The 22,524-nt window shown below is 41.9% G+C and overlaps 1 protein-coding gene across 5 annotated transcripts in view; it reads left to right on the forward strand.

Annotated features, from left to right (window-relative positions):
• ttn.1 (titin, tandem duplicate 1) overlaps nucleotides 1-22,524 on the forward strand; it is a 186,535-nt gene that overhangs the window by 64,578 nt on the left and 99,433 nt on the right. For all 5 annotated transcript variants that reach the window (XM_036959132.1, XM_036959129.1, XM_036959130.1 and 2 more), the window contains 32 exons: nucleotides 1,275-1,550; nucleotides 2,144-2,283; nucleotides 2,412-2,538; nucleotides 2,664-2,930; nucleotides 3,134-3,400; nucleotides 3,577-3,840; nucleotides 3,940-4,206; nucleotides 4,332-4,598; nucleotides 4,700-4,966; nucleotides 5,081-5,487; nucleotides 5,608-5,734; nucleotides 6,209-6,351; nucleotides 12,991-13,114; nucleotides 15,648-15,914; nucleotides 16,013-16,110; nucleotides 16,236-16,404; nucleotides 16,497-16,763; nucleotides 16,909-17,175; nucleotides 17,275-17,553; nucleotides 17,643-18,051; nucleotides 18,149-18,273; nucleotides 18,364-18,630; nucleotides 18,712-18,981; nucleotides 19,097-19,396; nucleotides 19,695-19,997; nucleotides 20,085-20,272; nucleotides 20,400-20,514; nucleotides 20,646-20,930; nucleotides 21,058-21,209; nucleotides 21,342-21,489; nucleotides 21,608-21,785; nucleotides 22,054-22,175. In XM_036959132.1, the coding sequence (XP_036815027.1) occupies nucleotides 1,275-1,550; nucleotides 2,144-2,283; nucleotides 2,412-2,538; nucleotides 2,664-2,930; nucleotides 3,134-3,400; nucleotides 3,577-3,840; nucleotides 3,940-4,206; nucleotides 4,332-4,598; nucleotides 4,700-4,966; nucleotides 5,081-5,487; nucleotides 5,608-5,734; nucleotides 6,209-6,351; nucleotides 12,991-13,114; nucleotides 15,648-15,914; nucleotides 16,013-16,110; nucleotides 16,236-16,404; nucleotides 16,497-16,763; nucleotides 16,909-17,175; nucleotides 17,275-17,553; nucleotides 17,643-18,051; nucleotides 18,149-18,273; nucleotides 18,364-18,630; nucleotides 18,712-18,981; nucleotides 19,097-19,396; nucleotides 19,695-19,997; nucleotides 20,085-20,272; nucleotides 20,400-20,514; nucleotides 20,646-20,930; nucleotides 21,058-21,209; nucleotides 21,342-21,489; nucleotides 21,608-21,785; nucleotides 22,054-22,175 (7,152 nt within the window). The remainder of the gene's footprint in view (nucleotides 1-1,274; nucleotides 1,551-2,143; nucleotides 2,284-2,411; nucleotides 2,539-2,663; nucleotides 2,931-3,133; nucleotides 3,401-3,576; nucleotides 3,841-3,939; nucleotides 4,207-4,331; nucleotides 4,599-4,699; nucleotides 4,967-5,080; nucleotides 5,488-5,607; nucleotides 5,735-6,208; nucleotides 6,352-12,990; nucleotides 13,115-15,647; nucleotides 15,915-16,012; nucleotides 16,111-16,235; nucleotides 16,405-16,496; nucleotides 16,764-16,908; nucleotides 17,176-17,274; nucleotides 17,554-17,642; nucleotides 18,052-18,148; nucleotides 18,274-18,363; nucleotides 18,631-18,711; nucleotides 18,982-19,096; nucleotides 19,397-19,694; nucleotides 19,998-20,084; nucleotides 20,273-20,399; nucleotides 20,515-20,645; nucleotides 20,931-21,057; nucleotides 21,210-21,341; nucleotides 21,490-21,607; nucleotides 21,786-22,053; nucleotides 22,176-22,524) is intronic.

The following is a 22,524-nucleotide window of genomic DNA, read 5'->3' on the forward strand; positions in this document are numbered from 1 at the left end:
TTCCCCTTAAACCACTCGAGTGTTGCTTTAGCAGTATTCTTAGGGTTATTGTCCTGCTAGAAGGTGCCATCCATCATTCCTTCAATTGACCAGTTTCCCAGTCCCTGAGGATGAAAAACGTCCCCACAGCATGATGGTGTGGTGTTGGGGATGTTCTTGGGGTGATGAGTGGTGTTGGGTTTGCGCCAGACATTTTCCTTGATGGCCAAAAAGCTACATTTTCATCTGACCAGTGCCACCTTCCATATGTTTGGGGAATCTCCCACATGCCTTTTGGTGAACACCAAACATGTTTGCTTATGTTTTTCTTTAAGCAATGGCTTTTTTTCTGGACACTCTTCCGCAAAGCCCAGTTCTGTGGAGTGTACGGCTTAAAGTGGTTCTATGGACAGATACTCCAATCTCCGCTGCAGAGCTTTGCAGCTCCTTCGGGGTTGTCTTTGGTCTCAATGTTGCCTCTCTGATTAATGCCCTCCTTGCCTGGTCCGTGAGTTCCGGTGGGCGAACCTCTCTGGCAGGTTTGTTGTGGTGCCATATTCTTTCCATTTTTTAATAATGGATTTAATGGTACTCCGTGGGATGTTCAAAGTTTCAGATTTTTGTTTTAACCCGACCCTGATCTGTACTTCTCCACAACTTTGTGTCTGACCTGTTTGGAGAGCTCCTTGGTCTTCATGGTGCCACTTGCTTGGTGATGCCCCATGCTTAGTGGTGTTGCAGACTCTGGGGCCTTTTATATACATGTGTATATATACACTGAGATCATGTGACAGATCATATGACACTTAAATAAAGTCCACCTGTGTGCAATCTAAGTAATTATGTGACTTCTAAAGGTAATGTGTTGCACCAGATCTTATTTAGGGGCTTCATAGCAAAGGGGGTGAATACATATGCACGGACCACTTTTCCGTTTTTTTTTTTTTTGAATTTTTTGAAAAAAGTACTTTTTTTCCATTTCACTTCACCAATTTGGACTATTTTGTGTATGTCCATTACATGAAATCCAAATAAAAATCTCTTTAAATTACAGGTTGTAATGCAACATAATAGAAAAACCACCTCACTCTTTTCTGTGTGAGGGCTTTTGCCTCTTGCCAGGAGACCCCCATTTTACTCAGTTCCTGTGGATCGTCTCTAGTTGGTCTTTGACTTTCCCTGCTTTGTTTTTATATGTGGATTGTAGTCCTGTGCCTGTCTTCTCATGTTTGTTGTGTCTTGGCTACATGAAAAGGAGCCATTTTTTCAATATTCATTTTTATTTTATTTTACAGAAATTATCAGAGACTGGTTGCAGAAACCATTGAGAGATCAGCATGTGAAACCCAAGGCCACTGCCACTTTCAAATGTGAGCTCTTCAAAGAAACCCCCAACTGGAAGTGGTTCCATGGCGACAAGGAGATTCCTAATGATCCTACTGACAAGACTGAGGTCAAGAAAGAAGGAAAACAACTGACTCTCATAGTTAAGAAAGTATCACCTGATGATATTGGGCAATATGCCATGGAGGTTGAAGGCCGCAGATACACAGCTAACCTGACTCTTGGAGGTTGGTTGCACATTCTATGTTATATTACTTGTATGTTATGTTACGGTCTGCAATTGCATGTTATGTTGTCCACTAACGCTATCTACATGATAGCATTTGCCAGCAGCATACCACCCTGCATCCCACTGCTGGTTTGCTTCTGAAGCTAAGTAGGGTTGGTCCTGGATGGGAAACCAGATGCTGCTGGAAGTGGTGTTGGAGGGCACCCTTTCCTCTGGTGTAAAAAAAATAAATACTAATAAATCCCCCAGGGCAGTGATTGGGGAAATTGCCCTGTGTAGGGTGCTGTCTTTTGGATGGGATGTTAAACAGGTGTCCTAACTCTCTGTGGTCACTAAAGATCCCATGGCACTTATCGTAAGACTAGGGGTGTTAACCCCAATGTCCTGGCTAAATTCCCAATATGTCACTCATACCATCTCGGTCACCTGATCATCCCGTTTACAATTGGCTCATTCATCTCCCCTGTAATTATACCCCAGGTCGTTGCTGTAAATGAGAATGTGTTCTCAGTCAACTTACCTGGTAAAATAAGGTTTTAAATCAAATAAACATGAAGTGAATCCTTTAAAATAGTTTTGATACTTTTACAGAACGTGAAGCTCAGATCTTGAAGCCTATCTCCAGTATGGAGGTTGTTGAGAAAGAGGAGGTTACGTTTGAAACTGAAATATCTGAAGAGGATGTGGCTGGAGAATGGAAACTTAAAGGGCAAGTCCTGCAAAGATCACCGGTAAGACATATAATTTGACTTTAATATATTTCTGGATTCTAACCACAATGATTGGAAATATGTACCGTACATGTTGTTTAAATGTTGATGTATTTACACTTTTGTTCAAATTCTATTTACTTTTTTAGACGGTTGAAATCAAATCTGAGGGCCAGAAACGTTTCCTCACTCTGAAAAATGCTCAGCTTGACCAGTGTGGCGAAGTGTCTTATCAAGCTCTGAACGCTATCACGAGTGGGGTGCTCACAGTCACAGGTAAGAAAGTGTCAAAAATTAACAATATATACTGTCATATGCTGTATGTGTTTGTAAAGTCTCTGTGATCCAAAGGAAGATCGATAATGCGTCATTCATACTTAATCATTATTCATACCTCACAGAACTGGAAATGGACTTCACAGTCCCCTTGAAGGACGTGTCTGTACCTGAAAAGAAACAGGCTATGTTTGAGTGTACTATCACAAAGGATGTGCCTAAAGTCATGTGGTTAAAGGGGTCAGACATCCTGTCGACAGGCGATAAATATGACATTATTGATGATGGAAAGAAACATATATTGGTCATAAACAACAGTGAATTTGATGATGAGGGACAATACACTATTGAAGTCTTGGGCAAAAAGTCAACAGCCCAGTTGACTGTGGAGGGTAAGTACTGGCTGAAACGATTCTCAGTTAACTCTTCTGTTTTACATGGCGCTGAATCTTTGATCTGGCTTTGTGTTAGATATGAGCTGCTTTTAGTATGTTGTCATCTTAATTCTTTATTGATTCATTATCTTACTGGGCAACAAGACTGTTTATTGGGCAAAGACAGTAACACTGTTATGCACTCAACTAATATATTGTAGGTATGAGGCTCAAATTCATAACACCACTAAAGGACCAAACTGCCAAGGAAGGTCAAACAGCTCGGTTTGAGGTTGAGCTCTCTCATGAGAATGTACCCCTGACATGGTACAAAAATGAAATCAAACTCCATGTGAGCAGGACCGTGCTCATCCATTTTGAAGGAAAGAAACACACCTTAGAAATCAAGGAGTTGACTCTAGATGATACCTGCCAGATTAAGGCAGAGGCTAAAGGAATTCCCTCAACGGCAAACTTGACGGTGCTAGGTAACCCCTACTCTGTACCTCTTTCTTTCATTCTCTTTGTCCTCTTTATGGCTCTTTGTTCATCTCTTGTTTTCTACATTGTTCTTCTATGCTATGCAACATGGAGAGAAGGCATCATTCGAGAGTGTTATTGTTATTTGATCTACAGTAATTGATAAAACATTTTCCTGTTCCAGAGGGTGACGCATACTTCACAGTGAAGTTGCAGGATTACACCGCAGTCGAGAAGGACGAGGTCACTCTGGACTGTGAACTCAGCAAAGATGTCCCTGTGAGGTGGTACCATAATGAGACTGAAATTAAGGCCTCTAAGATGGTAACCATAAGGGCTGAGGGCAACAAAAGAACGTTGTCTATCAAGAAAGTGGAAGGAAAAGACAAGGGACAATACCTATGTGATTGTGATACGGACAAGACCATGGCAACCATTAGCATTGAAGGTAAGTCAATTCATTTTTACAATCATAAAATCTAATAGTAAAGATTGTTTTTGTTTTCTTGGTTCAATTAATTGCCCTCTTTCCCCTGTTCAATTGCAGCTCGTGATATCAAGGTATCTCGCCCAATGTATGGTGTTGAGCTCTTCGATGGCGAGACCGCTCGTTTTGAAGTGGAAATCTCTGAAGATGATGTCCATGGCCAGTGGAAACTGAAGGGAGAAACCCTTTCACCTTCCCCAGATATTGAAATCATTGAGGATGGTGCCAAGCACACTTTCACATTATACAACTGCAAGGTCTCCCAGACAGGAGAGGTTGGATTCACAGCTGCCAATGCTAAGTGTACAGCCAACCTGAAAGTGAAAGGTAAGATTTATATTTCTGATCTATTTTCTCATTTCTACTCTGTATTCACATTTTTTCACAATTGAAATAGTAGAACGACGGATATTCAATCTACTATAATATGTTGCCTATTGGTTTTATTCCAGAACTGCCACTGACCTTTATCACACCTTTGAGTGATGTGCAAGTGTATGAGAAAGATGAGGGAAGATTTGAGGTTGAGATTTCAAGACCAACCAAGACCTTCCGTTGGCTCAAGGGATCTCAGGAGTTGGAAAATGATGACAAGTTTGAGATTATCCATGAAGGAAAGATACACACTCTGGTGGTCAAAAAGGCTGCATATGAGGATGAAGCTAAATACATATTTGAGGCTGAGGACAAGAGGACCACAGGAAAACTAGTTATCCAAGGTAATTATTGAGATCATGGATGTTTTGAAAGAATGAAATAATAAAGAAAGAAAATATTTGAGATTGTATTAATAAAATTGTGATTTTTTTTTTGTGATAAGGTATACGCCTTGAGTTTGTCAAGCCCATCAAGGATGTCACAGTGAAGGAGCGTGAAACAGCAGAGTTCAGTATTGAACTGTCACATGACAAAATCTCTGTCGTCTGGTACAAGAACGACGTCCGTCTGCACCCCAGCAAGGTTGTGCACATGTCAGACAATGGCAAAATGCACACCTTGACTTTCAAGCAGGTGTCCATTGATGACACATCCATGATCAAAGTAGAAGCCTTGGGCAAGAGCTCTGAGGCCATGCTCACTGTTCTTGGTAAGCTATTGATTGAACTGTGGTGTCATTTAGTTTGAGTCATTTAATTCACATAAAGCCTGCAGTTAAACATAACTTTACATTTCCTCATAATTTCCTCTTTGTGCTTGACAGAGGGAGAACCTTACTTTGTCACAAAACTGCAAGACTACACTGCCGTTGAGAAGGACGAAGTGATGCTGGTTTGTGAACTTAGCAAGACCTCTGCTGAGGTGAAATGGTTCAAGGACGGCCAGGAGATCATGCCTAGCAAGAATCTGATCATTAAAACCGATGGAAAGAGGCGTTTGCTGACAGTGAAGAAAGCAGAGAAGGGCAACATTGGAGAGTACACTTGCGATTGTGGTTCTGATAAAACCACAGCCAGGCTGGACATTGAGGAGCGTGACATTAAGGTTGTTCGTCCACTGTACAGCGTGGAAGTGACAGAAACTGAAATTGCCAAGTTTGAGACCGAGATCTCTGCCGATGATGTCCACGGTCACTGGAAACTCAAAGGAGAGGCCCTTCATCAGTCTCCTGTAAGTGGTATTGACTGATTTTTTGAAATATTCGATTTATTTGAAATAGCCCATGTGAACAAGACCATTTATTTGGTTGTATTATGTAGCGACTGATGTTTCTGTGATCTGTGTTTTCAGGACTGTGAGATTAAGGAGGAGGGTACTAAGCATGTCCTTATCCTGTACAACGTTCGCATGGATCAGGCCGGAGGTGTCGACTTCCAGGCTGCCAATGCTAAATCCAATGCTCAGCTCAGAGTTAAAGGTGAGAATCCTATGACACAACATACATACACACATTTTAATTTTGACTAAATATTATGGCTTTCCTCTGACAAGTAACTTTTTGTACGGCAAGTAGTACATTTTGGTAGTGCAAGTTGTACTCCACCATTTTGTTAGTTGACTGACGGCAAAAGATACTAAATCTCAGCAAGGGAGAGCTGTTGTCCAATCAGGTGTTGTGGCTATTTTAGAAGCCTCATGCCTTATCTGGAGTGGGTGGTCAGTGGTTATGATTGGTAGAGCTACAACATTCACAGTGAGAAGACACTCTAAATGCAAATAACTAGGACAGTCCATGATAACCCGATTTTCCCTCTAGCCCTTAGTTGTCCTGGTAGTTTAGGGACCAATGAGAATATGCCTGTTAAGAATTGGGATACAAATATGTCTGGTAAAAGAAGGACTTGTTTCTTATGAGTCAGTCAACTAACCATGTCTTCTCCTCGATCTGAAGCGCGGAGTATAGGGCTTATGCGGCCTCTCAAGGATGTTACTGTTACTGCCGGGGAGACCGCCACTTTCGACTGTGAACTTACTTATGAAGGAATCGTTGTAGAATGGTTCTTGGGAAGCACCAAGATGGAGCTAGGTGAAAGGGTAAGTACTGCAGAATTTACATTCACATAAACTGCTGTATAAGCAGATATTCTTTATGAATTGATGTATGCAAATTCAACTAATACTTTATAATTGACTTTACAAATGTCAATATTATTCAGCTCTTTGTTGGCTTTACAAATAATTTATATGACTACCTCAGTCATTACAATCACTTTAAGTAAATGTTTTCCACATCTTTAGAGCAAAGTGATAGGGTAAGTACAGTACAACTTGCATTCACATTAACTACACTATAATACTTTACAATACTTAATAATTGACTTTGTACCTGCACATGTCGTGGAGGCAGCTTCCATTTCTTCCTTCAAAATGCAACTAAATACCTACCAAGCTAAAGACCAAGATAGCTTTACATGTGTATTTGCTTAATCTGCTTAATGTCTATGTTTTGCATTAGTAGGTCATGTTTTGATGTATTGTGATTGTTTATCTATATTTTAATGTATTGTTGACAGTCTTTGTTTTGTTTCTACCTTAGGCGTATTGAGTGTGGAAAATGTGCTCTTCAAATTATATGTTATTATAATATAAAACATATCTTCACAACCCACCTACCCCACCTACCTCAGTCATAATAATCACAAGTGAAATAAAATGCATATTTTTGTCACCAACATATTTTAAACATATAAGGACATCGACACTTCAGGTCATTGTGCAGCATTATCTGTGTCGAGATAACATTTGACTGTTCATTCCTGTGAGCGTTGCTTGAGTTATTTTTAACAGCTTCAAGGGTTGGTGAGCCACCCAAGGGTTGGTGAGCCACCCAAGGGTTGCACTTTTGCTGTAATATTTAGTTTAAAATGTAAAATAGGTCATTAACAACGCCTTACATTTTTGTAATCAAGACAATTAATCAGGCTTTATCAATCTGTTTGACTGGCGTCCATGTGGTGTACTTAAAGCTGCTTTACGGGGAGCACGTGATGCAGCGGGGCTGAGCAGACGTTGACAAACCAAGCACTTCAAAGTTATTCTATATTTACCTAAATAACAACGTTGAAACAATATTCTAACATCGGCTGATAAATTGTCAAGTACTTACCGTCCCAAAAAGCCATGGACCACCGACCGAGAGGCAAGAAGGACGACCAAAACGTCGTTGATTCCCAAGATAACGATAATGCTACAGATAGCAAGATTAGCATTAGCCCTCATAACTCAGACGACAGTTCCAGACTGTTGCTCTCAGCAGCATCTTACGAGCCTGCCGGCTACTCTCCTCCGGGAAATTCAGGATGGTAACAGAGGTCTTTCTCTGAAAATTGATAAGAAATCGGCTGAACTCCATTCTTCCATTGACGACCTGAAATCCTCCATGAATTATCTCCTTTTGAGAACGACTGAGGCAGAGTTGCGCATTAGCACAGTTGAAGATACCATCGCTAGACATGACCAGGTCTTGATACAACTGCAAAAGGACAATGCCTACCTCAAAAACAAGGTAGATCAGATGGAGAACCAGAGTAGACGTAGTAATATCCGTGTGGTGGGATTGAAAGAGGACAACTAGGGCCGTGACCCGGTCCGTTTCTTCACTCAATGGATCCCGGAGGTCCTAGGCATAATCAACTTCACCAAGCCGCTGGAAATCGAACGCGCCCACAGAACATCAGCGCCGAAACCCCGGCCATATGAGCCCCCACGAGCCGTCCTGATCAGGTTCCTCCGTTTCCAAGACAGAGAGAAGATACTGCAACTCGCAAGAGTCAAAGGGGACATCACCATCGATGGAAAGAGGGTCAGCCTTTCCCAGATATGAGCGCGGATCTCGCCAGACGTTGCAAGCAGTTCAGACCAGCCGCCAAAGCACTGAAGGAGAATAACATCACCGGCTACCTCATCCACCCTGCGCAAAGTCTGAGCCAGGACGTTCTCTCTGGGGGATAAAATGCAATTCGTTTGTTTTCTCTTATCCGGATTGAACTGCTGGTATCTCCCGGTCACTATAATTGACTTGTACATTTTCAACTAACCGTATCTTCCCGGGGTGAATTCTATTACATTTACAGGAGAGTATATTTTGGTTTAATCCATATCTACTGGGCGAAGCAATAAGTGGGTTTAGGCCCACTGCTTTCCCCCTCATTTATGTTAATCTTTCGAAAAGAGACTCAAGCATCCCTTATCTGGGCAAGAAAAAAATCAGCCATAAATATCTATTCACAACGTTTGTTTTCTATTTAGAGAGCTCGCAGGTTTTAGTTTACGCCAAGGTTTAGCTAGTAAGAGCAAGATGGAACGCGAGCAGCAACGTATCTCTCTCTACAAGTGTATTCATGTTTGATTGTTGGGATTGTTGTTTTATTCTGACAATTGGGGTGGGTGGGATTTTTATTATTTTTTTCTTCCTTTTTTCTATGTTTATTGTTTCATTCCTAAAGAGACACACGGGTCACTTTTGTGCTCAAACCAAAGTTGAAACATTTCCTAATTATCTGCATATGATAGATTTCTATTCAGTTACATATTTGAAACCCAACCTATGCTTAATCCACTAAAATATGTTACATTCAACGTAAAAGGTCTTAACAGCCCAATTTAAAAGGAAAAGAGTCTATACATACCTTAAGAAATTAAAGGCTGACATTGTGTTTTTACAAGAAACACATCTTACAGCCAGTGAACACAAGAAATTGAAGAAGGAATGGGTAGGACAAGTTTTTGCATCCTCTTTTAACTCCAAAGCAAGAGGAACTGCAATTTTGATAAGTAGACACATCCCCTTCTGCGTCAACAACACCATCTCTGATCCCTCTGGCAGGTTTGTTTTGGTGCAGGGGCATATGTTTTCAGAGTCTTGGACCCTAATTTAATATTTATGCTCCTAACTGAGATGACCATATGTTTATTCATAATGTCTTCCTTCAGGTTGCTCAAGCACCACCAGGATGGCTACTGGTTGGAGGAGATTTAAATTTTTGCTTAGATACAGTTCTTGATAGGTCTTCTGATAAACCCTCACTTCTTACCAAAGCCGGCAAGCTCACCATGTCATTCATGAAATATCTCAATTTACTAGACATCTGGAGACAGTTGCACCCACAGGATAGGGACTACTCTTTTTATTCACACCCACACAAGACACACACACGCATAGATAACTTTTTACTTTCAACACAACTGTTTCATAGAGTGTTAGATGTCGAGTATCTCCCCAGATTGCTTAGTGACCATTCTCCTCAGGTATTATCAATCTCCATTCCTACCAAGGTAAATGGAGCATAAAGATGGAGACTAAATTCTACACTCCTAAAGCAACCTGAATTTTGTGCATTCATCAAAGAGCAGATCAATATTTTTACTTTGACAAACAAACCCTCTGCTCCTGACAGCTTAATTCTTTGGGACACATTGAAGGCCTATCTGAGGGGACAGATTATTTCCTATACTAAAGGGCTGAAGAGAAAACACGGTGCGGAACTGAGTGCCCTTGAATCTGAAATCTCCGAGCTAGAGAAAACCTACCAAAGAGGCCCGACTAAAGATCTATACAGGCTTTTGGTAAATAAAAAACTTAAATATAATATTCTGAACACATATCAAGCTGTGAGGGCCATCACTAAATCAAAACAGCGTTATTACGAGCTTGGAGAGAAAGCTCATAAAGTATTGGCATGGCAACTGAAAGCAGAGGAAAGTAAGAGGACAATTAATGCCATAGAAACTCTTACTAATGAGATATCTTTCGACCCTACTGAAATTAATAATACTTTTAAGAAATACTATGAAGACCTCTACACTTCCCAATCAAGCGATGATCTATCAGAGATCGACTCCTTTCTCTCCTCTCTCAACCTCCCATCCCTGTCAGGGGAAGACAGCGAGCGCCTGAGTGAACACTTCTCAGTTCCTGAATTGTTGGAGGCCATTAAATCCTTACCTTCTAATACATCTCCTGGGGAGGATGGCTTCCCTCCAGAGTACTATAAAGAATTTAGGGAGCTGTTGGTCCCCTACCTTATGGAGGTACTTAAAAAAGCCAGAGAAGACAACTGCTTTCCAGAGTCCTTCTCTCAAGCAGTGATTACTGTAATCCACAAGAAAGGGAAAAACCCGCTAAAGTGTGCCTCCTATAGACCAATCTCTCTCCTTAACACAGATTGTAAACTGGTCACCCAGATGCTATCTAATAGACTGGAGTCATGTCTTCCCCTGTTGGTCAACCCAGATCAGACTGGCTTCATAATTAATAGATTGTCCTCCAATAATCTCAGAAGGTTCTTTGATATAATTCACCTTGCTAACAAAAACAAAATACCTAGTGTCGCAGTCTCCCTCGACGCTGAAAAGGCCTTTGATAGGGTTGAATGGCCATACCTCTTTCGCGTCTTGGAAAAGTTTGGTTTAGGTACCGTGTTTGTAAATTTGATAAAATCACTCTACAAATCTCTTAAAGCTAGGATTGCTACCAATGGGATTACTTCCTCCTCTTTCCCTCTTTTTAGGGGGAACAGACAAGGTTGCCCAATTAGCCCCCACCTCTTTGCCCTCGCCATTGGCTGAGGCTATTAGAACGTGCCCCGACATACATGGCTTTGAGGTGGGCCCCCATACCCATAAATTATCACTCTTTGCGGACGACCTTATCTTATTTCTAACAAACCCAGAACACTCCCTCTCTCACTTGCAGATCCTACTACAGTGTTATAGTTCTTTCTCTGGATATAAGGTCAATTTTGATAAAAGCGACATCTTACCGTTGTCTGTCTTTGACCATCATACCATCAAGCACAAGTTTCCTTTTAGATGGTCGCCTATGGGCTTCACATATTTGGGCATAATGGTGGATGGTAATCTGAACAACCTCTATAAACTCAATCTGGCCAGTTTGTTGCAAAAGGTGGAGGTTGACCTTTGTAAATTGACGGACTTGCCTCTCACTCTACTGGGTAGGATCAATGTAATTAAAATGAATGTCCTGCCCAGATTTCTATATCTGTTTCAATCTCTCCCTATCCCTGTTCCCGCAGCATTTTTTTCCTCTCTCGACAAGCTAACCAGACGGTTTATCTGGCACGGCAAAACCCCTAGGGTTGGCCTGGATAAACTGACCCTTGATTACAGTCAAGGGGGCTTAAACCTACCCAATTTTAGAATGTACTACTGGGCTGCACAGTCTAGGTTTCTGGCTCAGAGGTTTGACTATGGTCCCTCTCCCTCATGGTTGAACATTGAAAAGCTTGAGGTGAATGATGACACTGGGGCAGATTTGTTTTACAAATGGGACAGAAAATCTATAAAAACCATCACAGACAACCCTTTAATCATACATTCTGTCCTGGCATGGTGCAAACTGCATGAGCTGTTCGGACGAGGGGGATTCCTTTCCCCTAAAACCCCTTTATGGAACAATAGATTGATCCCTATGTTTTTCCAGAATAGTAACTTTAGACCATGGTCTGATAAGGGGATCACTCTTCTGGAACATTGTTACGAGGAGGGAGTTCTTATGTCTTTTGATCAGCTGAAACAGAAATACCACTTGCTTAACAGGGACTTCTTTAGCTACCTACAACTACGAAACTTTATTAGGGTGACTCTCAAGGGACTATGGAACCTACCTAAGATGTCACCTATTGAACAACTCTGCCACGCAGACCAACCACTGTTCAAGACCATTTCCCGTGTATACGATGCTCTTATGTCAGGACTAACACTGCCTGGGCTAGATAAACCCCGACTTAGATGGGAAAGAGATCTGGGTATTGATCTTGATGAGGATCTATGGAGTGACCTATGCAGGGATGGTGTTACATCCACATTGAACTCCAGATACAGACTGATCCAGTTTAATTTCCTCCATCAGCTCTATATCACCCCATCTAGACTACACAAGTTCAACCCTGATATCTCCTCCCTATGTTTTAGATGTGGCTCAGATGAAGGAACATTCCTCCATTCCACTTGGCAGTGTTCAAAACTACACGGTTTCTGGCAGGGGGTATGCGATACCATATCCTCAATTCACGGGGTTGCATTCCCTTTAGACCCGGAGGTCTGTCTACTGGGTAACTTCACTAACACCAATCTTAGGCAAAGCCATACTATAAAGCTAACAGAAATATTGCTAGCGATCGCCAAGAAATGTATTGCCTTGAAATGGAAATTGGATTCCTCCCTGCCAGTTGCAATGTGGCTATCGGAAGTTAATAGTTGTATCCCTTTGGAGAAAATCACTTACTGCTGGAGGAATAAGTTAAAGACATTTTACAGAATGTGTCAACCTTTTATTGACTATATGGAGAATCTCCCCCCACATCTCATTGATTGAATCTATATATAATCCTCACAATGTTTCACACGTAATGTATAATATGTAGCCTACGGCAGGTGATGCAATGTCTCGTTTTTTTTTTCGTTTTGTTTTTCTTATTGTATGTTTGTTTATATAATTATTATTTATTTTTGTTACGCTCGTCTGTTACTGTCATTTTGTCCTATCGTTGTCTAATATCTTTTCACTTTTGTTTTGAATGTTCTTAATTGGAAAATGCAACAAACAAAAAAAAGCTGCTTTACTCTACAGATACAGGAGAAAGACTGCTGCCCTATGGGCCGTTCTGGCTCAGACAAGGCTTACATACATATTAAACTGTTTCATTTCCTCAGGTGGTCACCAGAGCAGAAGGCAAAGGACACAGCCTAACTATCAGAAATGTCAAGCTGACAGAGGCTGGGGAAGTCAGGCTCACTGCAAAGGACTTCAAGACCCAGGCCAAACTCATTGTCAGGGGTAGGTTATATTTGTTAAATCATTATGGAGATTATCTGACATACCACTAGAGCTCCCTTGCTGAAACTGAGAGGTCCTTGTTATTAAACATGTTAGCACACATTTGTTTGTCTAGTTAAGCATGGCATGCAGATATTTTCAAATGGAAGAAGATCAACTACATACGTGTGGGTGCAGTTCATTTATCTACAGTGCCTTCAGAAAGTATTCACACCCCTTGATTCTTTCAGCATTTTGTTCTGTTACTGTCACGTTGGCATGAAGGATCGGGAGACAGGCGCAGGAATGCGTAATATTTTTTTTATTAAGCCCAAATTATGAAGTGCCGTATAAAGGCACGGGGGCGAAGACCAAACAAACACATAACAAAAACACAGGGTTGAAACCCAAACAAAAGAGCGAGGAGTACCTCGAATAAATACACATGCGCGCATGATGATTAACACACGGGACTACACCCGGAATCATCTGCGCAATCCACAAGGGCACGAAAGCCCAAAACACACAGCACAGATACTCAGACGCACCAACGGACATTGTAACAATAATTGACAAGACCATGGAAACCAAAGGGCACATATATACAAATACTAATCAGTGGGAATAGGGGACAGGTGTGCGTGATGAAAGTTCCGGAGGGATCCGTGACAGTTACAGACTGAATTTAAAATGTTTTAAATTGAGATGTTGTGTCACTGGCCTACACACAATACATCATAATGTCAAAGTGAAAAGCTGAAATGTCTTAAGTTAATAAGTATTCAACCCCTTTGTTATGGCAAGCCTAAATAAGTTCAGGAGTAAAAATGTGCTTAACAAGTCACATAATAAATTGCATGAACTCACTCTGTGTGCAATAATAGTGTAACATTATTTTTTAATGACTACCGCATCTCTGTACCCCACCCATACAATTATCTGTAAGGTCCCTCACTTAAGCATTGAATTTCAAACACAGATTCAATCACAAAGACCAGGGAGGTTTTCCAATGTCTCGCAAAGTATCAGGAATCAGGTAGGACCCAAGTGCAGACCTTGTCGAAGTTACAATGTTAATTGCAGCAAACAAAGGTACAAGGCGGCAGGCAGGGTCAGGTCAGGCAGAGTTTGGAAATCCAGATAGGGGCAGAGGTACCGGACGGCAGGCAGGCTCAGGGGCAGGCAGAGTGGTCAGGCGAGTGGGTTCAGGGTCAGGACGCGCAAGGGTCACTAACCAGGAGGACGAGAAATAGAGAGGCTGGGAAAAGACAGGAGCTGACAGGACAAAACGCTGGTAAGCTTGACAAACAAGACGAACTGGCACTGGCAGACAGAAAACACGGGTATAAATACACAGGGGATAATGGGGAAGATGGGCGACACCTGGAGGGGGTGGAGACAAGCACAAGACAGGTGAACCAGTTCAGGGCGTTATGCAAAGAAGGGGACCTATTGGTAAATGGGTCAAAATAAAAAAATCTGACATTGAATTACACTTTGGATGGTGTGTCAATGCACCCAGTCACTACACAGATACAGGCGTCCTTCCTCACTCAGTTGCCGGAGAGGAAGGAAACCGCTCATGGATTTCACCATGAAGCCAATGGTGACTTTAAAACAGAGTTTAATGGCTGTGATAGGAGAAAATTTAAGTTGGATCAACAACATTGTAGTTACTCCAAAATACTAACCTAAATGTCAGAGTGAAAAGAAGGAATCCTGTACAGAATATAAATATTCAAAAACATGCAACAAGGCACTAAAGTAAAACTGCAAAAAATGTGGCAAAGAAATACACTTTATGTCCTGAATACAACGCGTTATGTTTGGGGCCAATCCAACACAACACATAACTGAGTACCACTCTTCATATTTTCAAGCATGGTGGTGGCTGCATCATGGTATGGGTATGCTTGTCATCAGCAAGGACTAGGGAGCTTTTCGGGATAAAAAGGAATATAGCTAAGCACAGGTAAAATCCTAGAGGAAAACCTGTCTCAGTCTGCTTTCCAACAGACACTGGGAGACAAATTCACCTTTCAGCAGGACAATAGCCTAAAACACAAGGCCAAATATACACTGGAGTTGCTTACCAAGATGACATTGAATGTTCCTGAGTGGCCTAGTTTCAGATCTGACTTAAATCGGCTTGAAAATATATGGTAAGACTTGAAAATGGCTGTCTACCAATGATCAACAACCAACATGACAGAGTTTGAGGATTTTTTTTACAAATAATAATGTGCAAATAGTGTACAATCGAGGTGTGTAAAGCTCTTAGAGACTTTCCCAGATCACGGCCAAATGTGTGAATACTTATGTAAATGAGATATTTCTGTATTTTATTTTCAATACATTTGCAAAGAATTCTAAAAACATGTTTTCACTTTGTCATTATGGGGTATTGTGTGTAGATGGGTGAGAAACATATTTAATCCATTTTGAATTCAGTTTATAACACAACAATATGTGGAATAAGTAAAGGAGTATGAATACTTTCTGAGGGCACTGTATATCTATATTGCAACTAATATAATGGTCTCCTGCTTTACAGAGCCACCAGTTGAGTTTACCAAACCTCTGGAGGACCAGACAGTTGAGGAAGAGGCCACTGCTTCATTGGAGTGTGAAGTCTCCAGGGAGAACGCTGAGGTCAGGTGGTTCAGAGACACACAGGAGATCCGCAAAACTAAGAAATATGACCTTATTGTTGATGGCCGAAAGAGAAGACTCATCATTCATGGCTGTACTCTAGATGACTCAAAGACATATACATGTGATGCTAAAGAATTCAAAACCTCTGCTTTCCTGAATGTTGAACGTAAGTAAAATGATGCTTCAACAAAAGTAAATATTGCAAATGAACAGAATTTGCAAGCAGAGTTTTAGAGAGTATATAATATATATTTTTGCTTACAGCTCCACATGTTGAGTTCTCTAAGCCACTCCATGATGTTGAGGTCAAAGAAAAGGAAAATGCCAGATTTGAGTGTGAGGTGTCTCGTGAGAATGCCAAGGTAAGTGATTATGAATGAAAATACTTTAAAATAATCAGCTCTACCTAAATGAAAACAGAGGAATCAATTATCATTGGTTTACACGCACAATAATTCTGATGATATATTGTTGTCTGTTCAAACAGGTTAAATGGTACAAGGACGGCAGCGAGATCAGAAAGGGAAAGAAATACGAGATCATTGCCAATGGTGTCAAGCGTATCCTTGTGGTCACCAAGACAGTCTTCGATGATGAAGCAGAGTACGAATGTGACGCTAAGACCTCCAAGTCCTCTGGCATGCTGACAGTTATTGGTAAGGCTTTGTTTTCATTCTCAGTTACTACGAGATTCATATCTATACCATCAACCACATATTTGACTGATTACAATATCTTCTTCTTGCAGAGGAAGAGGCTAAGTTTACCAAGAACCTGTCTAATGTGGAGGGAACAGAAACAGACAGTGTGAAGATGATTTGTGAAGTGTCGAAGGCCAGTGCTGAGGTCACCTGGTGGAAGGGAGACCAGGAACTGCCAGAAGGAGGAAGATATGAACAGGTCACGGATGGAAGGAAGAGAATCTTCATTATTCAAGATCTCAAGATGGAGGACGCTGGAGAGTTTAACTGCAGACTGCATAACGCCAAGACATCTGCAACATTAACACTGAATGGTAAAGAAATCAGATATGAGCTGTAAATTGAAAACATATACATTCTTAAAAATGATATAAATGATGTGCATATGTTTGAGTGCAGGTTAAGCTGCTGATACAAATGATATGCATCTCCACTCATCTTGCTTTTTTGTTCTTCTAGAACTGGCTGCGGAGTTCATTGCCAGGCCTCAGAGTCTTGAGGTGGTTGAGGGAGAAAAGGCTGAATTTGTCTGCTCAGTCTCTAAAGACACCTATGAAGTCAAATGGCTGAAGGGTGACAAGGAGATTGTATCCGGAGATAAGTATGACGTCGTCTGTGATGGCAAGAGAAGAGCACTGATAGTGAAGAATTGTACACCACATGATGAAGGAGGCTATGTCGCCTTCATTGGGACTACCAAAGCCTCAGCTGACTTGTTTGTCATTGGTGGGTACTTGTACAAATACTGCATAATTTGTTTATTGCTGTCTTCTGTGTCTAATAGAAAACTATAGTTTTGCTGACACTGTTTTTTTCTCTCAACAGAGAAACTCAGAATCATCACACCCATCAAGGATATGCAAGTGAAGGAAGGACAGGAGATCATTTTCAACTGTGAGGTGAACACTGAGGGAGCTAAAGCTAAGTGGCTGAAGAACGAGGAGACCATGTTTGAGAGCAGCAAGTTTGTCATGATCCAGAAAGACAATGTGTTCTCTCTGAGGATCAAGGGTGCTCAGAAGGCAGACGAAGCCACGTATACTATTACATTGACAAATCATCGTGGTGAACATGCCAAGAGCGATGCCAATGCCAAAGTACAAGGTAAATACAGTAACTTATTTCATTTTGCTGGATACAAATACTGTAGGATGTTATTGAGGAACTAACTTGTCTATCATGTGAATTCACAGAGGAGAAGCTCAAGATTATTGAGCCTCTTGAGGACTGTGAGACACAAGAGAAGAAGACCATCAGCTTCACTTGCAAGGTGAACAGACCTGATATCACCATCAAATGGATGAAGGCTGGTCAGGAGATCACCATGAGCAAACGAATCCTGTACCGTGTGGAGAAAGATAAGCACACACTGACCATCAAGGACTGTGTCATGGACGATGAGGGTGAATACACCGCCATGGCTGGTGATGACAAGTGCACTGCTGAGCTGATCCTCAACGAAGCTCCCACTGACTTCTCCACACCACTCAAAGACCAGACCATCACTGAGTTTGAGGATGCTGAGTTTTCTTGCAAGCTGTCTAAAGAGAAGGCTGTTGTTAAATGGTACAGGAATGGTCGTGAGATCAGAGAGGGACCCAGGTACAAATTTCCCATTGATTGAATGGTTGTGTGTTGATAACGTTATGAGTATTGAATAGAAAGGTCTGAAAAAGTTGTCTTGCTTGTGTTTTGACAGATACTCATTTGAGAAAGATGGCAGGATTTGCAAACTCAAGATCAAGAAGTGCAGACCAGACGATGAGTGTGAATATGCCTGCGGCGTGGAAGACAGGCGATCCAGGGCACGCCTCTTTGTTGAAGGTAAGTTGTTCATTTTCTAATGCTTTCTAATACACAATCACGCTTTGGGAGATTTGTTATCCTGATGTATTATGTTGTTCTTTCTCACAGAGACCCCAGTTGAGATCGTCAGACCACCTCAGGATGTGTTTGAGCCTCCAGGCTCAGATATTGTGTTTGAGGTGGAGCTCAACAAAGACAGAGTTGAGGTCAAATGGATGAGGAACAACATGATCATCGTCCAGGGTGACAAGTACCAGATGATGAGCGAGGGCAAGGTCCACAGACTCCAGGTGTGTGAGGTCAGGCCTCGGGACCAAGGAGAGTACAGAGTCGTTGCCAAGGAGAAGGATGCCAGAGCCAAGCTGGAACTGGCAGGTATGTCAGAGTCACCATCCTGAACTCTTGAACACTTTTTAACGGTTGTTTTGTATTCACACTTGTAATTTTCCATCACAGCTGTGCCAAAGATCAAGACAACTGATCAGAACCTGGTCACAGACGCTGGAAAGCCTTTTGTCATGGCGATCCCCTACGATGCCTATCCTCGTGCAGAGGCTGAGTGGTTCTTCGACATAGTTAGCCTGCCTGTGCAGAACATTGACACCTCCGCAGACAAGACAGAATACAGGCTGAAGAGCCCCAAAAAGACAGATCAGGGCAGGTACAAGATCGTCATCAAGAACAAACATGGACAGGGAGAGGCATTCATCAATCTGGATGTTATTGGTAAGTCTAGGACTGTCATGGTTCTACTCTTTTTGAATATAATCTAATGGATTACAGTAGTAAGATAGTTCAGGATGCTTGAAAAGTTGGTCATTAATGTTTTTGTGATCTCCAGATGTCCCTGGACCTGTGAAGAACCTCAAAGTGGTTGACACCGCCGACGGTGAGGTCAGCCTGGCCTGGGAAGAGCCAGAGAGTGATGGTGGCAGCAAGATCATTGCATATGTGGTGGAGAGGCGTGATATCAAGCGCAAGACATGGACCCTTGCCACTGACCGTGCTGACGCTCCAGAATACTCTGTTAGCGGTCTCCAGAGGGACAACAAGTACCTCTTCAGAGTATGTGCTCGCAACAGAGTGGGCAGTGGACCCACTGTGGAGACAGACGAAGCTGTCCAGGCCAAGAATAAGTTTGGTAAGCAATACTTGACTACTGTAGAATACAAATGCATGAATTTTCCCAATACTAAGTACAACTGTACCATTATAGCATCAAAAGCTAAACAAATAGGGCCTCCCGGGTGGTGCAGTGGTCTAAGGCACGCATGGCTCTCAACCTTCATCTCTCCTGAGCCCGTATGGGAGTTGTAGTGATGAGACAAGACAGTAACAACTAACAATTGGATACCATGAAATTGGGGAGAAAGGGGGGGTGAAAGAAAAGCTAAACAAATAATCATCTTTAAAAATCTTTCTCTCTGTTTTTACTTCAGATGTGCCAGAGGCACCTGAGGATGTTGTGGTTGGCATCGTGAACAGGTTTGGAGCCACAGTCTCCTGGGAAAAACCAAAGTCTGATGGTGGATCTGAGATCACCTCCTACATCATTGAGTTCCGTGACAGGACCTCTGTGAGCTGGGAGGTAGCTATGATCGCCAAGGCTCTGGACCGCACAGCCACTCTCACTGATGTCGTTGAGAACAAGGAATACATCTTCCGTGTCAAGGCTGAAAACAAGGCTGGCATTGGAAAGCCAAGTGCTGCTACCGATCCAGTTAAGATCATGGACCCCATTGGTGAGTCAAGATAATGTTGTTCTGACCAACTGACCACAATGTTTATGTGGCATAGATAACAGTTGAACACTTTCAAATCTATTACAGAGAAACCAAGCCCACCATTGAACTTCAACTACACTGACCAGACAAAGAACTCTGTCCAGCTGACATGGGAGACCCCCGCCAGCAATGGAGGAAGCATGATCACTGGCTACATTATTCAGAAGTGTGAGGATGGAACAGACAAGTGGCTCAGATGCAATGCCAGGCTCTGTCAGGACCTTAACTACAAGGTAATTGCCACTTTCTTTTTTCAAGCAGTGAAATATGCTTGTTGCCAGTTTGTTCAATTTGTACTGTATTTGTATTGATTCCCCTCCCTTATTACATTGTACTGATTGACTTTTGTTGTTGTCCTAGGTATCTGGACTGAAGCAGGGGATGCAGTACCACTACAGAGTGTGTGCAGAGAACGCAGCCGGAGTTTCAGATCCAGCTGATAAGCTTGGACCTCTCTTGGCAGACGATTGTCATGGTGTGTTGTTATTCAACGTTAACTTAAAACAGAGAAAATAGATACTAGAACATAATTTGGCTTTTTTAAATAAATACAAAATGCAAATATTTAATGTGGTTGTTAACATAATGTTGTTTTTTTCATTTTAGTTGGACCTTCCATGGATCTCAGTGGATTTAAGGATGGCCTGGAGGTCATTGTTCCTCATCCACTTGTTATCCGCGTCCCTCTTCTTGGATATCCCACACCCACCGCCAAGTGGAGCTGTGGTGATAAAGAGCTCACTGCTGGTGACCGTGTGTCCATGGTTACAAGGAGCACCTACACAGAACTGACAGTGGCTCCAAGTGTGCGTCCAGACAAAGGCACATACACTCTGCACCTGGAGAATGATGTGACCAGTGCCTTTGGAGAGATTGAAGTCAATGTTATTGGTAAGTTATACCCTTGTGATGAAAAAACAACTAGTCTTCATGTTACCAACTTAATTAATATGTTACAGCCCTCTCACCGTGTAGTAGTACTGGCAGTATTTGCTCATTATTTACAATTTGTGTTTAGCATCACCAAGTGCACCCAAAGACTTCAAGGTTTCCGAGGTGACAAGACACCATGTCCACCTGATGTGGGAGGCGCCAGAGCATGATGGAGGAAGCCCAGTTATTGGCTACCAAATTGAAAAGAAGGAAGTGTCCCGCAAGACCTGGGTCAAGGTATATCTTATGAGTACACTTTGAATGACAAATTCGTGTTCCTATAACCATAACCGCTAAGGAATAAATGTGTCTATATGTATATGCTCCCTATTCATCCTAATACTAATGTATATTGTGATTGCTTTTCAGGTTTGCATGGGTGTACAGGACCTGGAGTTCACTGTGGCAGATGTCATTGAAGGCAAAGAGTATTTGTTCAGTGTTACTGCAATCAACAAGTGTGGCCCAGGAGAGCCTGCCTACATTGACGAGCCAGTCAATGTGTCCTCGCCTGCCAGTGAGTACTTATCCTTCTCAGAAACTTATTACAGTAACATATTTATTTGTACACTTCAACTAAATCATACACAAGTTCTACCACGATCTGAAAATGTAAACCATGTGTTTATTCCAAGCTGTGCCGGATCCACCTGAGAACCTGAAATGGAGAGACAAGTCAGGAAAGGGCATCTTCCTGTACTGGGAGCCACCCAAGTACGACGGCGGAGCTTCAATCAAGAGCTACGTTGTAGACAAATGCCAGCGTGGCACAGACAAGTGGGAGCCATGTGGAGACCCACTGCCTGAGCTGAAGTAAGATCCTAATCTCTATCACTGTTACTCTAAATTAGTGTTGTACACAGCCTGAGGTTCAATCAGATTTAGATTTTTGGATAGCGGTGCATTTCCTGATAGTTTAGCATTCTTTCAGAAGTATGTTTAATTTGCAAATGATCAAACCCCATGCTGAAACTTTTCAGTGACTAAATAATACTAAAACTGACAGTTGATCATGTTCTATTAACAATGAAAGGGAGAATACTTGTTTTCTAAGTTTAACCAGATTGTTGGTTCCCTTTAGATTCCAGGTGACAGGTCTGATTGAGGGACAGTGGTATGCCTACCGTGTGAGGGCCATCAACAGGCTGGGAGCAGGCAAACCCTGCAGGGCTACAGATGAGATCCTGGCTGTTGATCCCAAAGGTAATCAAATCAAATCAAATTGTATTAGTCACATGCGCCGAATACAACAGGTGTATAGTGAAATGCTTACTTATAGTGAAATGCTTACATATAGTGAAATGCTTATTTATAGTGAAATGCTTACTTATAGTATAGTGAAATGCTTACTTATGAGCCCCTAACCAACGATGCAGTTAAAACAAAATACAGATAAGAAATTTAAGTAGAAGTAATTAAAGAGCAGCAGTAAAATAACAATAGCGAGACTATATACAGGGGGTACCGGTACAGAGTCGATGTGCGGGGGCACCGGTTATTTGAGGTAATATGTACATGTGGGTAGAGTTATTAAAGTGACTATGCATAGATG

The sequence above is a fragment of the Oncorhynchus mykiss genome, chromosome 22 (assembly GCF_013265735.2).
Source record: "Oncorhynchus mykiss isolate Arlee chromosome 22, USDA_OmykA_1.1, whole genome shotgun sequence".
In the NCBI taxonomy this organism is placed as follows: Eukaryota; Metazoa; Chordata; class Actinopteri; order Salmoniformes; family Salmonidae; genus Oncorhynchus; species Oncorhynchus mykiss.